Source organism: Pteropus medius, unplaced genomic scaffold (genome assembly GCF_902729225.1).
Source record: "Pteropus medius unplaced genomic scaffold, Ma_sr-lr_union100, whole genome shotgun sequence".
NCBI classification, from domain to species: Eukaryota; Metazoa; Chordata; class Mammalia; order Chiroptera; family Pteropodidae; genus Pteropus; species Pteropus medius.
In genome coordinates this window covers 1156133-1171552 of record NW_024350399.1, presented here as the reverse complement: position 1 = coordinate 1171552, position 15420 = coordinate 1156133, and the positions used below count along the sequence as shown (strand labels likewise).

The following is a 15420-nucleotide window of genomic DNA, read 5'->3' as shown; positions in this document are numbered from 1 at the left end:
TATCGTAAAGTTTATCTATTATTATCGTATATTTTATTATCTATTATTATCGTATACATAATCACACTCTTAAATTTCAGTTACTGAAATATAACATAACTTAAGTACTCTAATTTGAAATTATATGTTTCTTATATTTTAAAAAAAATCTTAATCACATAAAAGATTTTCCTCGTTAAGACAGCATATGCAAATACAGGACAAATCTACCCCAACTCCAGAAAATGAATTTACGGCTCAGTTTTACCTACCCAAATAACTGTCATCAAAAACAGCTTGTGCAGTCCGAGTTGCTAACTGGTTATTATACTTGATACTGTAAACCTTGGGGTCATATTTAGATACAATTTCTGCCACTTGATCTGAAATCAGCTGACCTGAAAAAATATATATAAAATAAATGGTAACTTTCTAATGGGAATTTTATGATGTAGATGATGGATGTCACCTACATAAAAGAAAACAGCATTAGGTATTAGTATTTCTAATTATTAACCTTAAATAATTCGTCATAATAATAAATCTGAAATTTGGTATTATTTTTAAGTCAATTATTTCTATTCATGCAAGTACTTCAAATTAGTCTCTGCTAATAAACAAAAATTTATGAATACAGAATTTGTCTTCACTAAAAAAAAAAAAATCGGTGTTAAATAAATGGAATAATAAAATCTAGAGTTGTTTGAGAATGAGAATCACAAAATCTCTTTTTGGTTCCCATACATGTCAATCAGACACTTCTCCCTCCTCCACTGAATGACACATGTGGCAGTAAAGAAAAAAAAATTCATGTTTTATATCTAACTAGAAAGTATTAATATGTATTTCCTCATTAGCGATTAGAACTATTTTTGTTTTCATTGTAGAACTATAAAACTCAAGTACAATTTTCCTAAATCATTTCATTTTCCATTAGATGTGTAAGTCACGGAAATTCAAAATTTGCACTTTTGGTTACTCTGTCTCTCACTCTGATGCCAGTCTTCCTGATTTTTCTTTTTGTCATTCTCTCCCTTGCCATCCTTTCAGCTTTTCGGTTATTCCCACTTCTCATTCCTTATTTCCCTCCATCCTATTTTCCTACAGTAAATCTTTCTAATTTAACTTCTCTTTCTCTAAAGCGAAAGCATGGGTTTTCCTAAAAAAGAAGCAAGAAAGGAAACCATAGTGTACAATACAGAAGTAAAATTTAGCATCGGAAAGTACTTGCAAAATACAGTCAGAGGTTTTCCAGTTCTTCCAAATACTGACAATGCTTGAAGAACAAAATGCCAATAAACAAGAGTTTTGACCTTGTAAATGGCATCTGCTAGCAGAAAATAAGCATGTGAATGTACTAACTAAATAAATGTGTGTATCTAAAGATAAATGAAACGTAAAGTAAGCAAATAAGCAGATTTAGTTATCTATTTTCAAACTGTCAGCAAATAATGATCTGTTATACATTTGTCGAAGTGGTAATTTTATTAGGTCTCCCAGAATGACTGAAGAATGTAATTTTACCTTTACATCAATCATCAATGCCAGCTTAATTATATTCTTTTGAAATTTAATAAGATGTTTTATTTTAAAAAACTCTCCAAAGACAAAGAAATCATTCTTGATGTCAGTGATTAATGAGAAAATAACCATTTACATATTCTAATGAGTATATTAAAATACTTTTAAAACCATGAACTTTCAGAATGCCACCATTTACCTATTACATATCAGTTCCACATATTTCCTAACACTTACATTATGGCCCTTAGAATACAGAGATAGAGAAGTACATACAATAAACAATGAAAATAAATTATTTTAATCACTTTATAAATTTACTTTATAATTTACTTTTAAAATATTCAGATTAGTTTTTACTAGGACTATATATACATTATGTCATGTATGTATAGTTATATATAACATAAATATATATGTATAGTTATATGTAAGTATATGTAAGTATAACTATACATATATATTTTATGTTATAGTCCTTTTTTAATATGTTTTGCATCTTATATCAAACGTATTATATATATTGTTAGAGTCCTTTTAAAAAATATTGTATAACGGACAGTAATTTTACAGCTAAATTGTATTTTTCCATTTCTTTAAAATAATTTGAAAAATCTCATAGGCACATAAGACAGGGGAGTCTGAAACAGTCATTATTAGTTAACAATATTAACCTACCTTGCCAATAAAAGCTACCAGGACCACCAAGAAGTACTCTGTCAGCCTAGATTAAATCAATAAGAAAAGATACATATTTAAAAACAGGTAGCTTTAAAAATTGAAAGCAATGTAATAAACATAAAAGCTACATATACATGTATATATATTACATATACATATATATTAAAGCAAACAAAATCATAAATCTCAAACTCATCTAAATCAGTTTTAATAATTTTCATTTGTAACTTTTCTAAAATGTAATAAAATACAATAAAAATAAAAAAGGAAAATTATATTCATTAATATACGAAAATATACAAAGATATATCTACGTACAGATGCTGGCTAATTCACAAACTTGGTATGAAGTAGTTCCTGCAAATTATTACTGGGTTACATTAAGGAAAAAAATCACTCCTTAACATTGTATTTACATTTGCGGCTCCACAGACAAACTTCCTTTTTAACAAACATTAAAAATTTGGGAGCTAAAGAAAACTTTTTGGTGTCTTACAGATCTAAATAGGAGTGAAGTTAGAAGGTAGGTAAATTTTTCAGGGTACATTGTATATATGCATTACTCTTGACTAGCATTTCTTATATCTGTACCAACTAAAAGTATCTAATTCAAGCTATTTAATGTTTGAACATAATATTTTGGAAATTTCTTCTTGATGGAGATTAGAGAAATCAACATCCCCTCCAAATTTTCATATAGCTCTTTCAAGCTTTCAGGAGACAATTTCCAATTCTGGCTATGGAAAAGATACTTCTAAATTGTCTGCTTTAAAATGACACTTTTTTTTTCCAGAAATGAGTTAAAGAAAGTGAATAGTTAATTTAGAAATGACTATTCACCACATGAGAATATCTCTAAGGTTATAGTTGTACAGGCATAAGTACAGAAAACACAGATAACTTTTTTTTAATACACCTATTTGAAAATATAACATATAAGTTTAAAGTTAATATTTATCAATATACTTTATATCTTCCTTTTGCTTTCTTAAATTTTGAATTATGAGTAAATTCTGAATTATGAATTACAAATTGGGTAAATTAAAATCAGTAACTTAGTAAGCAGAGCTAACTATAATTATCAGTACATAATCTAGAAAAAATTTTAATACAAATCAAAAAAATAAGAAAATGCTTTATTAGTTTTTCTGAATAATAGTTTCTATTGTTTTAATAAATTTAAGGCACTCTTTGCTCATATTTTCTAAGAAAGCCATATTAGGCTTTCTAAGAAAGCTCTACTTTTAATCAGTCAACATATTTTTGAGACTTCTCTGTGAGCACTGAACATTCTCAATTTGATACTCAAAATGTTCACCTATTCCATCAAAAAAAATCACATACAAAATTAAAGTGCTTAAGAAAAATTTACTTTGAAAATATAAATGGAATTCTTATTTTAGAATAGATAAAAACTATCAACTCTAAAAAGCATATAAGCATATAAAAATACATAGAGTCCTAAATATGAGATTTCTTAAAATAATTAAATTGCTTCAGCTTTACTTGGTGCCTGTAGGCACACAATAGGTGGCAAAAAAAAAATGCATTTTTTCTCAGCTTTTATGTAACTAAACTCTAATTTTGTAATAAAGCTCCCAATGATAGCTTTTGTGAAAAATCCATTTCAATCAAAAACAGAAAACTTTAATATTCTAGAAATTTTTCTAACTGGAAATTTTAAGTCTTAATAATTATCTATCATCTACTGAGTTTCTCTACTGTCCACCATTCCCATTTGATGTCATTCTTAAATAAGCAATGTCTACTAGGGAGAAAATGACAAAAGGCAAAGAACATCAAAATGCACGGGTCATTTTTATTAGCTGTTCTCATAAAACAGGTAATAGTCATAGAGAAGTTGAAGTGTTGACCAATTAATTTTTAACCGTGGTTTAGATAATAAGGTAGATCTGAATCTCATTCAGTCTTAAATGAGAACTTACTTTAGTAAAATCAATGCTGAATCCTCCTTGACAAAATCCCTGTCCATCAGCATCAATATTTTCTAAAATAAAAAGATTAGAAATATACACAAATCCAAAAATCAAATAAATAACACAAAATGAAACAAGAGAAAAATTTGATATCAATGTAATCATAAGATAATGTACTAGTTTCTTGGAATGTTCATTCAAATAGGCATTTAATGAGTTATCGCATTCTTAAAAAATTAGTATGTTTATTTATCAGCACCATTTCTTCAACTATGGCAACAGAAAGAGATTAAAGTACTCAGTACAATCACCAGAGAATGAAAAAATAACCTAAGATGGCGGATTTCAAACTTCTTATTTTTAACCACGAACCACAGCAAGATTATATTTTATATCACAGTCCACACAATCTAATATACATATATTGCATGCATGTATAACATATACATAATTTCACAAAACAATTATCACTATTATTATGTAAAATATACTCTAACATTGTCTATTTTATTATATTCCATTCCTTTTCTAAAATTACTAGTTATGACCCACTATTTTGATTTCATAAAACAATGATGAGTTGTGGTCTGCAAGTTAAAATCTCTAATCTGAAATTCTTATTTCTTACTACTATTACCCTACAGTTGCTAGGTCTTTGCATTATTTAAGAGATACATACATTCTAATACACACATTTCCTATACACATTTTATGGCTAACAACAAAAAATAAGTATCCATAGGAAATATAGTTCGGAATTTTGGGACATAGCCAGACTCTAACTTAAAGTTCTGTGAAGAACAAAATATGATACTATTCTCACAACACGTTTATACTGGGGTCTAATGAAAGTGGATGTCTTTAAACATGACACTTTCAAATATTTTCCAAATAATAATAGACTCAACAGTTTCATTCTCTGGTAGTTACCCCTTTTTTTGTAGTTCTTACAAAAGGGGACAATTTCTGGGCAATTAGTCAATTTAAATTAACTTTAATTATGAGTAATACTGTACCTAGAATAAAATAACAATGAACCTGCAGACTCTCCCTTATTTTATTTTATTTTTTTGAGGATAACGAGAAACAATGAAAAATGCCATTCTTCAGTTATCAAGGAATTCTTGTAGCCAGTGTTACAATATATAAATAATTATGCTATGGTATTACTGTATTTGCCAACCAAATACAGGAACCAAAATGTCTATTTTCAGTCATTAGCACAACTCCCAAAAATTTTTGTCAAATACTCCCATCAAAAATTTTGAACCCATTATAAAAACTTGGGAACTGCCCCAAGATTACATAGTTAATATCTAAATTTAGATTTTTTTTTTTTTTTTTTTTAGAAAATAGCCTCAAGAGTGTAATGCTATCCCAATGTAAAATTTTCTTACCAAAAGGGACTGCAAAAATGTTGGGCTGGGGTTTCCAGTGTCTAGTGAATTCATGCTAAAGAATTCTGCTCTGACCTCAAGCCAGCTGTTTATTTCCTTTATTCGAGTTGCATCTGGGGAACTACTTCAGGCTATTTATAAAGACATTCATTTTTGATTATCATATTGTACAATTATCTGCTTTATTTGGTTTCCAAGAACAGCCAGCTAGAAAACATGAGTGTCCTTTAAAATTTTCTTAATAGGTACATATTAAACTGAGTGTTTATGGCAATGTAAAGAATTTTATGTTGACTAGAATCTATTTCAGTGAAGGTTTTCATTATTTCTATGAACAATTAATATTTCTTCCATTGTTAGGCCTGACAATATTATAAATTATAATATTACTGATTAGAATAATAAAAGCAGCTAATGTTTATTAAGCCCTTACTGTGAGCCATTATTATACTAAAGCATTTTCCTTGGCATTATCGTTTTAAATCTTTACAACAATCCTATGAGAGATAATGTTATTATTCACAATTTACAGATAAGGAAACTAAGGCTTAAGGAAATTAAGTAATTTGACCGTGGTCAACCAGCTAGTAAATAAGAGAGACTATATCTGAGCTCAGCCGTGTCTACCAGGAGGCTGTACTACCTCAAATCAATAATGTATTTGCAATTCCCTGAGTAATGATCAAGGGAAGAAAAAGCTAACCAGGAACAAAAGATTTAGTCTTAGCATGGAACTGAAAGAGTATTTAAGTCATACGATTTGTGGCTCAGGCAATTTCAGAACAGAAAGACATTTGGTCTATTGTGCAATGCCAAAAAGGATCATAGATACAGTTACAAAAAGCTGAAAGCAAAAGCAATCAGTAATAAGGTAAGTTTTTTACAGACCGTGAAGTTCCATGCTCAGGGTGTCTACATAGGTCACATTAAAAACAAACAACAACAACAAAAATCTGCAAATTACCACCACCAAAACAAGCAAAGTTACGAAGAAGTTAACAATGTAGCCCTACAAAGCTGGCATTCTCATGAAAACAATCATTGGATTGCATAATTTACTGAAGAATGAAGAAGATAGAAAATAATAAAATTATACCTCTGAAGTCTTTTGTCCAAAACAATGTTTTACCAACGGTGAAACAAAGGCCTGATTGGTTGGGTGAATCGCCCACAGCTACAGGCAGGTTGTCAGCAAAACACGAAAATATAATCCATGTCTCAGATTCTTACACATGAGCATTTTTTTTTTTTAAATCTGGGTAGGTTGCTTTTTATAATTGGGGACTGTAGGTATCTTAAAATTTCAAAATTTGAGTGGAAAAACATGTACAATGATCAAGGGATACAGACAGCCAGATTTATTAGGAAGAAAGGCATTCATTTTGCTTTTTTAAAGTTGTTCTTTGTGCTTTTTCTAAGATTTGAGTTTTTACTATTTAGATCAGGGATCAGTAAATTCTTCCTGTAAAGGGCCAGACAGTAAATATTTCAGACTTAGGGGCTATAAGGTCCTGTGACAACTACCGACTCTCCCTTTATAGACAACATGTAAACAAATGGGTGTAGCTGTACTTTTTTACAAAAAGTACAACTACCGACTCTCCCTTTATAGACAACATGTAAACAAATGGGTGTTGCTGTACTTTTTTACAAAAAGTTTACTTTTTGTAAACTTTATTTACAAAAAGAGGCTCACAAGCCATAGCTTGCTGATCTGATTTGGATGTTAAATACTTTAGAAAGTACACTTCAAACTTATTGGATTTCATTAACCAATGTCACCATAATAAACAAACAAACAAATCAATTAATAAATAAAAACAATAATACTTTAGAAAGTATTATTATTAAATAAAAATACTTTAGAAAATAAAGTTTAAAAAGATTTTATAATTTCTATGCCTAAACCAAATAAATATGAAAGCATTATGTAACAGATGCATCATATAAACATTGTCTTAATCCTTTAAATACATGTTGAGAAAAGAACTATTCATTACCAAAGAGGCAAAATGACAAAAACTACTAGTCTAACATGACAGTATATCCACACGAGATCATCAAAAGAATGTTCATTTTCAGAAAGGTTGCATGTACTCTTACACATCAAGCATTATCCAGACCTATACTCGTGAAAGCAAGAAATATTCTTTGTAGAAAAACTGCTTAATACAGAGACAACTGAAATGGAAAACATTTTCTATTGTTAGTAACACAGGGGAAAGATTCTGTTGGAATAAGACAAATTTGATTCAAAGCCTCATTAGACCACCCAATACCTAAGGCATAGGAAAAAATTATTTCACTAACTGTCCGAATCTTAGTTCCCACATCTATCACATAAGCACAGGGTGATTCTGCGTATCTGTTGTATAGATAAGTTACAAAGCTGGCACATGAGAGTTAGCTCACTCTTCATAGGTATAAAATTATCTTCTCATGATGGGAACATTTTCGCAATACAGAAATTAAAAACACAAATTTAATCCTCACATTTTCCACACACCACAAAGATGACAGTACTCTGACCAAAATATCAACATAAGGGTGGTGATACAGATGGCATCAAGAACTAAGGACAAAGTGATCAACTTGCTGTCCTGTGTAGGGTATGCTTTCTGGCCTAGCCTCATAAACACTCTCTTGATATTTATCACTCATTTACAACAAGTAGAGTCAAGGTGGTAGGCTAAGAAATACATGTTTAATGAAATCACTTGTAGTTCCTTGGAGGTTCAACTGCTTAGAATTGTGAGGACTGAGTGGTTCCTTTGACCCGGTGTCACAATTCATTAAATATGCAGAAAGAAAGAATCTAGCAGTAAGAGTCTTACATCTTGTGCTTATCTGGTAACCAGTGGTAAACAAAAAAGTAATGGCCTAATAAGTGCTCTAGGTATAAACACCATGTTGCATTTCAATAAGCTATTTTTATGTTTCTGATATCAAGAGAATTTGGAGTGGTAGCCAATATAACAAAGGTGGGAAGGCAAAAGGATTTTAATCTCCAAGGGAAAAAGGATGCACAGAGTCTGGAAAAGTATAATTAAAATTCTAAGTGCTCAAAATCATCTGTAGTCATAATATCAATTTCAAATGAAATTTCAAATAATATTAGAGAACAGTGCGAGATTTTTTAGATCATCAAAAGAAGAGTAAGCTTGATGACAGATTGACAAAGAAACTCATAAAAACAGAGAAATTCAGACTCAGACTTTTGAGCTCAGTGTTTCATCTTCCTATATAAACTATGCCTCTTTAAGATATAAATTTTTGTTTTTAACATCATTATTAATATAAAGCTATAGTTCTCAATTTAGTATCCATCAAAATTACCTTGTAGGGTTTGTTAAAAATTCAGGTACCCAGGCCTGACCTTGACCTACTGAATCAGAATCTCTAACATTTCTGTTAGAGAAGCTCAATGGAACATCTTTTGACTAACAGAGACTAAAAATACAGGTATCCAAAATCACACATTAATTATTACTAACCAAGTAATGTGAAAATCAGTCCTTAGAGAGACAAGATAAGCTTCTTGATTTTACATTTGTAATTTCTTTACATTAATAGTACTATTTTCATTTTCCTACATTCAAACATCACAATAAATCTACAAATTTTAACACACATACACACATATTTTTAACAAACGAAGCTTCCCAACCCTCTTCTTAAAAGCTGGTACAACTTCCTATACATACTTGATCTACATGGAGCATACTCAACAGTCTTTGTTCCATCCTGAAGAAAGCATGTTCCAACAGGCTCTCTCTCCTGTTTCATTTCAGTCCTCCAGTGGTACAGTGGGGCACAGGCCTAAAATCAAAGGAGGTAGCACATGACATACAAAATCTCTGAAAAAAATTAGTTTCAGAAAATCTATACTACCTCGGAGATACAGATTTGAGGATTATGACATATAGATTGTATTTATGACCATAGAACAGGATAGGAGCAGACAGGTAAAAGGTATATATAGAGCAGATGGGGCCCAGAACAGAGCCCAGGGATACCCCAACATTTAGAAACTGAGTAGAAGAGGAGCCATTAAAGGAGTTTGCAACGGAACAGCAAGAGGGGAGAAAACCAGGAAAGTACAGTGGCCCAAAAGCCAAGGGAAGAAAATTATTTTAAAAAAGAATGGGTCAACTGACCTTGCTGAATGGTACTGAGGGGGCAAGAAAAATAAGAATAAGTACCAGTGGATTTCAGTGACGTGAAGGCAAGGGTGACCTTGGCTGTGCTTACCTGAGCCTGACTATTGTAGCTGAGAAGAGGATGTGAAGTGAAGGAGTGGAGATGGTTACTACAGAAAACACGTGCTCAATTTTTTTTCAAAAGAGGAACAAAGGAATGGGGCCAGAGCAGGAAAGATGAGGCAAAGAGAGCTGCTGTATTTTTAGAGAGGAGGTATAGAGCATTTGATTAATCAAAGGCACACTATTTCTAAATCTGTCTGGACAGAAACAAGCCAATGGGAACTATCAGGTGAGGAGGGAGAAATGAAAACGTAGGAATGAAGGTGGAAACTAGCAGAAGCCAAGTCTGTAAAGGGCAAGAGAGATGGTATTCTTAGATGAAGTGACCTTTGATCAGAGCTACCTTATCTCATTATATATACCCAGTGCCCCTGGGCACACTGAGTTTTACCATCAGATTTTAAGCCTAAAACTTGTGTTTTTACATAAATTGACTAAACTCACTTATGAGTAAATATCCAAAAGACTTACCAAGATTTTATCCTGCTTTGACCTCACAGATGCTCCGAACCACTGATGGGACTTAAACTCCAATGGATCATCCTTGGCATAATCTCGATTGCCTTAAAAAAATATATATTATGAGGAGTGAGAAACAAAATATCTATGCTTAGTATAACAAGAGTATATTTCAATGCAGCCAGGTTTATGAATAGTATGCCTTTGATTAATCAAATACCACAATACCTGTTTATCTCATATACCTTATATGCATTAGGGACGTTCAACTAATCAGAAAAATAAAAACAGGATGACTTAGAAATGTCTCAGAGTTGTTATTAACCTCATCAATAAGAATAATTAGCTGTCAAAAAGTAATATAAGTGAAGCCTTCCAGTTGCTAAATTGTAAAATAATTAACTATTAAATAAATACTTAGGATTATCTTCTGTAATTCCAGAAGTTCTTTCTGTGGCATAAAGATATTTATTGAAATATCTTTGTAAATCACTGTAGTAAAAGACTAAAATAAAAGACTGAGACAGTAACAGTGTAATAAAAGAGTTAGAATCTAGGAAATATGATTTGGCTAAAAGGAAAAAGAATTAGATTCGGCACACTATATGTAAACATTTATTTTTCAGGCTACATTATTGAGAAAATTATTCCCAGAGTATCGTAAAAAGCACTGTAATAAAAAAATAAATAAATAAATAAAAATCCTTTCCATGGAAAAGCTCTTGATTAGGTCAAGGAAAAAAATTACAGAAACATATGCATAAAGTATTTTGGTAAGGAAAGACTAAAGTCTAGTTTGTTTCTCTTAAAATCTATTTACAATAATCATTCATTATAAACATGTATTTCAATAACTATATATGACAAATACAGCAGAAAAGTGTCAATTTTAAGAATGCCAGCCAACGTATAAATGTCATCAAAAGGTTCGGTTAAATCTGTTCCCCAAATCTCACCTATCTAAGCTAGGGCTTATGGTTATTTAATTCCATTTTGAAGACAACACCAATTGAAGAGTTATAAATAATTGAGAATTTCAATAATGCCAGGTATCTTATAGGCAAGATGAACGGTGTAACCTTGTTTACTGTAATCTTCTTTTAACTTTTTATTGTTTTGAATTTTTTTTTAATGTATCAATCTCCCAAGGTCTCTCTATCTGTAGTCTAAACATTATTGTTATTTGTCAGTGGTCAAGAAGGCACCATTTTATAAGTAGCCGGAAAGAAGTGGAGAAATGGAACTAGCTAGTATATGTCCTTCATCGTGAAAACCAAGGTTTCCCAATGGTTGGCTTGCCTCTGAAGCCTGTGCTCACCATGCTATTCCCACTGTAAACAACACACATCAATGACCTACAGATCACCAAATAGTCCACAGACTCCCTGACGTTTCCCATCCTCTCACAGTCAGGTTAAAGTCACATAACTAGTTTTTGCCAATAAAGCTAAGAGCACACGTGGCCGGTATTGTTTCAAGGCAGTTAAGAGTGGATATGAGTTAACAAACAATCATGGATCAGCAAATCAAAACCACATAAGATATCATCTCACACCAGTTAAGGTGGCTATTATTAAAAAAAAAAAAAGTGTTGGTGGGGATGTGGAGAAAAGGGAACACTTGTACACTGTTGGTAGGAATGTAAATTGATATAGCCATTACGGAAAAGAATATAGAAGTTACTCAAGATCTCAAGATATTAAACATAGAGCTATTGTATGATATAGCAATCCCACTTCTGGATATATATCCTTGAAAACAAAATCATTATCTCAAAGGGCTATCTATACTCCCGAGTTCATTGCAGCATTGTTCACAATAGCCAAACTATGGAAGCAACCTAAATGTATATTGATGGATGAACAAAAAGAAAGTGTGTGTGTGTGTGTGTGTGTGTGTGTGTGTGTGTGTGTGTAATGGAATATTATTCAGCCATAAAAAAGAAGACAACCCTGTCAGCTGAGAAAACATTATGGATCAGGAAGACATTATGCTAAGTGAAATAAGCCAGGTACAGAAAGACAAATACTTCATTTTATCAGTTAAATGTGGAATCTAAAATAGTCAACTCATTAAAAAACAAACAAACAAACAGTGGATATGAGTTTTCCATGTTTTCTTTCTCCCTTCTATGAGGCGAGAGGAACAGATGGTGAAATCACTTGATGGATGCAGCCTCAGTCCAAGTTTCTAAACCACAAAAACAGCCAAATAACCCACACTAGATGATGACATGAATAAGAAAGAATTTTGTTTTAAAATGAGTGAGACTTGGGAATTTGTTTGTAAATAAAGCATGTTGTTACTGAACTACAGCCTCACACAGCTTGAGTAATATATACTCTAAAAATCTAATGCTATTTCCAAAAGGGCCTGACCACAACTACGAAGAAGCTTAACGCCTGCAAGAACTGGATTCAACTGATCGTTTTTCAAGGACTTTAACCATAAAATTTATGATTATAGTTATTTAATAGGATTTTTTTTTTTTATTCCACTGCAAGCTAACTGTGTTCTCTTACTGTGTTGCTGGCTTTCCATTCTATTCCTTTCTATAAAGGAAATGAAGGCATTTTCCCCCTTCATCAATGAGCAGCAAAAATTCACGATGACTGCTAAAGAAACAGCTGGTGCTTGGCAAGGTTCACTCCTACTCACTGTCTCTTGAGGACTATAGCATCATCATAAACTCAGGTAATCTCAGCCTGAGGGAACTGAGTTTATGAGCTAATTTATTTGAACCAAAAGTGCAACATCCTTACAACTGCTACTTCCTGCTTCTGCTTTCATTTAAAACAAAGCCTTTTCAACAAGATCCTAAAGATGTCCAAGCAGAAGCAAAGCTTTTCTACTGGAGGAAATCTTAGGTTGAACAAAAGTACCACATCAGAGAGGTCCAAATTAAGCCTCCATACATTTTCTCATAATCTCTAAAACTTTAAATTTCAAAAGCAAAATGATGCAGAACCAACATCACTATATTCTTGGTAATACAAGTATTCCTGCTTACAGGACACCTGATATAAATGCCTCAAAAATGTCACGAAAGACAAAAAATACATGTATTTTTTGTTATATATGGAATTGTTATAAATATACATATTTATAACAATTCCATATATAGAGAATTGTTAAAAGAGAACAATAAGACACAGCAGCCAATACAAGATATGATCACTGAATTTGTTTCTCAAAAATTCTTTTAAGTTACAAAGGACTTTATTAGGATAACTGTGGAAATTTAAATATGGACCGTATAGTAGACAACAGTACTGTAATAATGACACATTCTTAGTCTGTGATGATAGTGTTGTGTTATTTAAGGGAAGGTCTTAGTTCTTAGAAGACATATGCTGAAGTATTTAGGGGTAAAGTTTCGCAATGTCTGCAACAGTGGGTGAATCTAGATGAAGGGTGTACTGTTGTTCATTGTTATTACAGATTCACAATTTTTATAAGTTTGAAATTTTTCAAAATAAAAGTACAGCAATCAACAAGTACATACTACAATAAGCCCAACAGGATATCTTCTATTTCTATTTGACCTGTTTATTGTATATACTGATAAAACATTAAAAACAAAAACATACAATATGAAACATAGCCTTATGTAAAGATAAATCCAAATGCCACAATCCCACCATAAAGAAAGGACCTCTGCTAACATTTTGGTATCTATCCTCAAGGTTTCGTGAATATATGCATATCTTTTTATATGTAAAATAGATACTTTAAGCCAATATTTAAAGAACATTCAAGTTATTATATTATATATAAATATATGTATCCCTTTTTCCCTGTAACAATATGTCAATAAAGTTAGACCTAAGGCATCATTTTTACAATTGTGTAGTACATCATTATAGAGCCATATAGCAGTCTATTTCACCAATCCCCTGCATCTCCTTCGGTTTCAATTTAGGAGTATTTCTATTCTGATTTAAGAGACCCACGTGTTACCTCAAGTCGCATCTATTTCTTTTTCTAGTATATACAAGAAGCTCAGCATATGTCTATTGGGGTCTGAGCGATGGGCCCAGGTGCTAAATTAAGGTGCTAAAACCTCTAGAACATGGTGTATAATATAGAACATTATTCTAATTGATAAATTTTTACCAAGACTCTAAGATATATTTATTTTTACATGTAAGAGTTCATTTACCCTCAGTTCCCAGTCCGTAAAACAAGTCATGCTCATTCTCACCTGCAGGCCTTTGTACTCAAGGCCCTATAACCTGGAAAACTTCATTCCTTCCATTCTTGATTCAAGCCCTACCTGGAAATTCAGTTATAGTTGTCCATTCATGACCCTAATGCATGATGAAATGTTAGTTTGCCCCTGAAGGAAATATCTAACTCAAGAGACAATCATGGGAACAAGCAATTATGCTGGTATGCAGGTAGAGGAATGTGTGAAGAGGAGGCAGAGCATAAGGGAGGGAATACTTTCTGACCCAAGACAAAACCCTGTGCAAAGAAACAAAAGAGTGGATATTCTTGGATTCTTTAGAGAACTGTGAGTTATTCATTGTGATTAGAGAGAACGGTCAGGAGGGGAGTAGAGGTCCAGAGCTTTCATGCCGTGCGAAGAATGAGCCTCATGTGGTTTCTGCCCTCTATGCTAAGCAATTTTTCTTTCATTATATTCCTAAAGGTTGAAGAGAAGTTTCCTCTTCATAAAACGTCATCCAGTTCTCTTCCTATCACTTTGAAAAATTATCTCCATGATTTTATTTTTTCTTAGACAAACAGACTTTTCTCTAAATTTGCATGTGGTGGCACAGGATGCTGCTATGCCCTGTCAAGTAGCATATGCTTCTCATTGCTACCATGTTCTATTTCCTATTTTTAAAAAGGGTTGAAAACATCCCCTGCCATAATAATTATGGATATCTGCCTTTGTGGACATCAGGTTTAACTTAAGCTAGAAAATGTCATGGAAAATAAGTACAAATTTTACATGTCTTTTTCATTTCACTTTTATCACCAAGTATTGTGGAGCAAAACAATCCAAGCTCTTTCCATATATCAAGCTATTTACAACAGTATTTAATGAAAATGAAGGAGCCCCAGTCAAAAGTGATAAAACATGAGGCGACATGGCTCTTTTTGATAAAAAAGAAAAAAAATACATTTAAAAACCTAGAGCTTTACTAAAACTTAGGTATGCCCAAAACAATAGCT

At 32.0% G+C, this 15420-nt stretch overlaps 1 protein-coding gene across 2 annotated transcripts in view; it reads right to left on the bottom strand.

Moving 5' to 3' along the window:
* The window catches only part of ITGAV (integrin subunit alpha V), a 75647-nt gene that overhangs the window by 34899 nt on the left and 25328 nt on the right, over positions 1 to 15420 (bottom strand). For both annotated transcript variants that reach the window (XM_039839939.1, XM_039839938.1), the window contains exons 3-7: positions 10249 to 10340; positions 9220 to 9334; positions 4128 to 4189; positions 2179 to 2224; positions 252 to 377 (exon numbers count right to left, since the gene is read on the bottom strand). In XM_039839939.1, coding sequence (XP_039695873.1) covers positions 252 to 377; positions 2179 to 2224; positions 4128 to 4189; positions 9220 to 9334; positions 10249 to 10340 — 441 coding nt within the window. The remainder of the gene's footprint in view (positions 1 to 251; positions 378 to 2178; positions 2225 to 4127; positions 4190 to 9219; positions 9335 to 10248; positions 10341 to 15420) is intronic.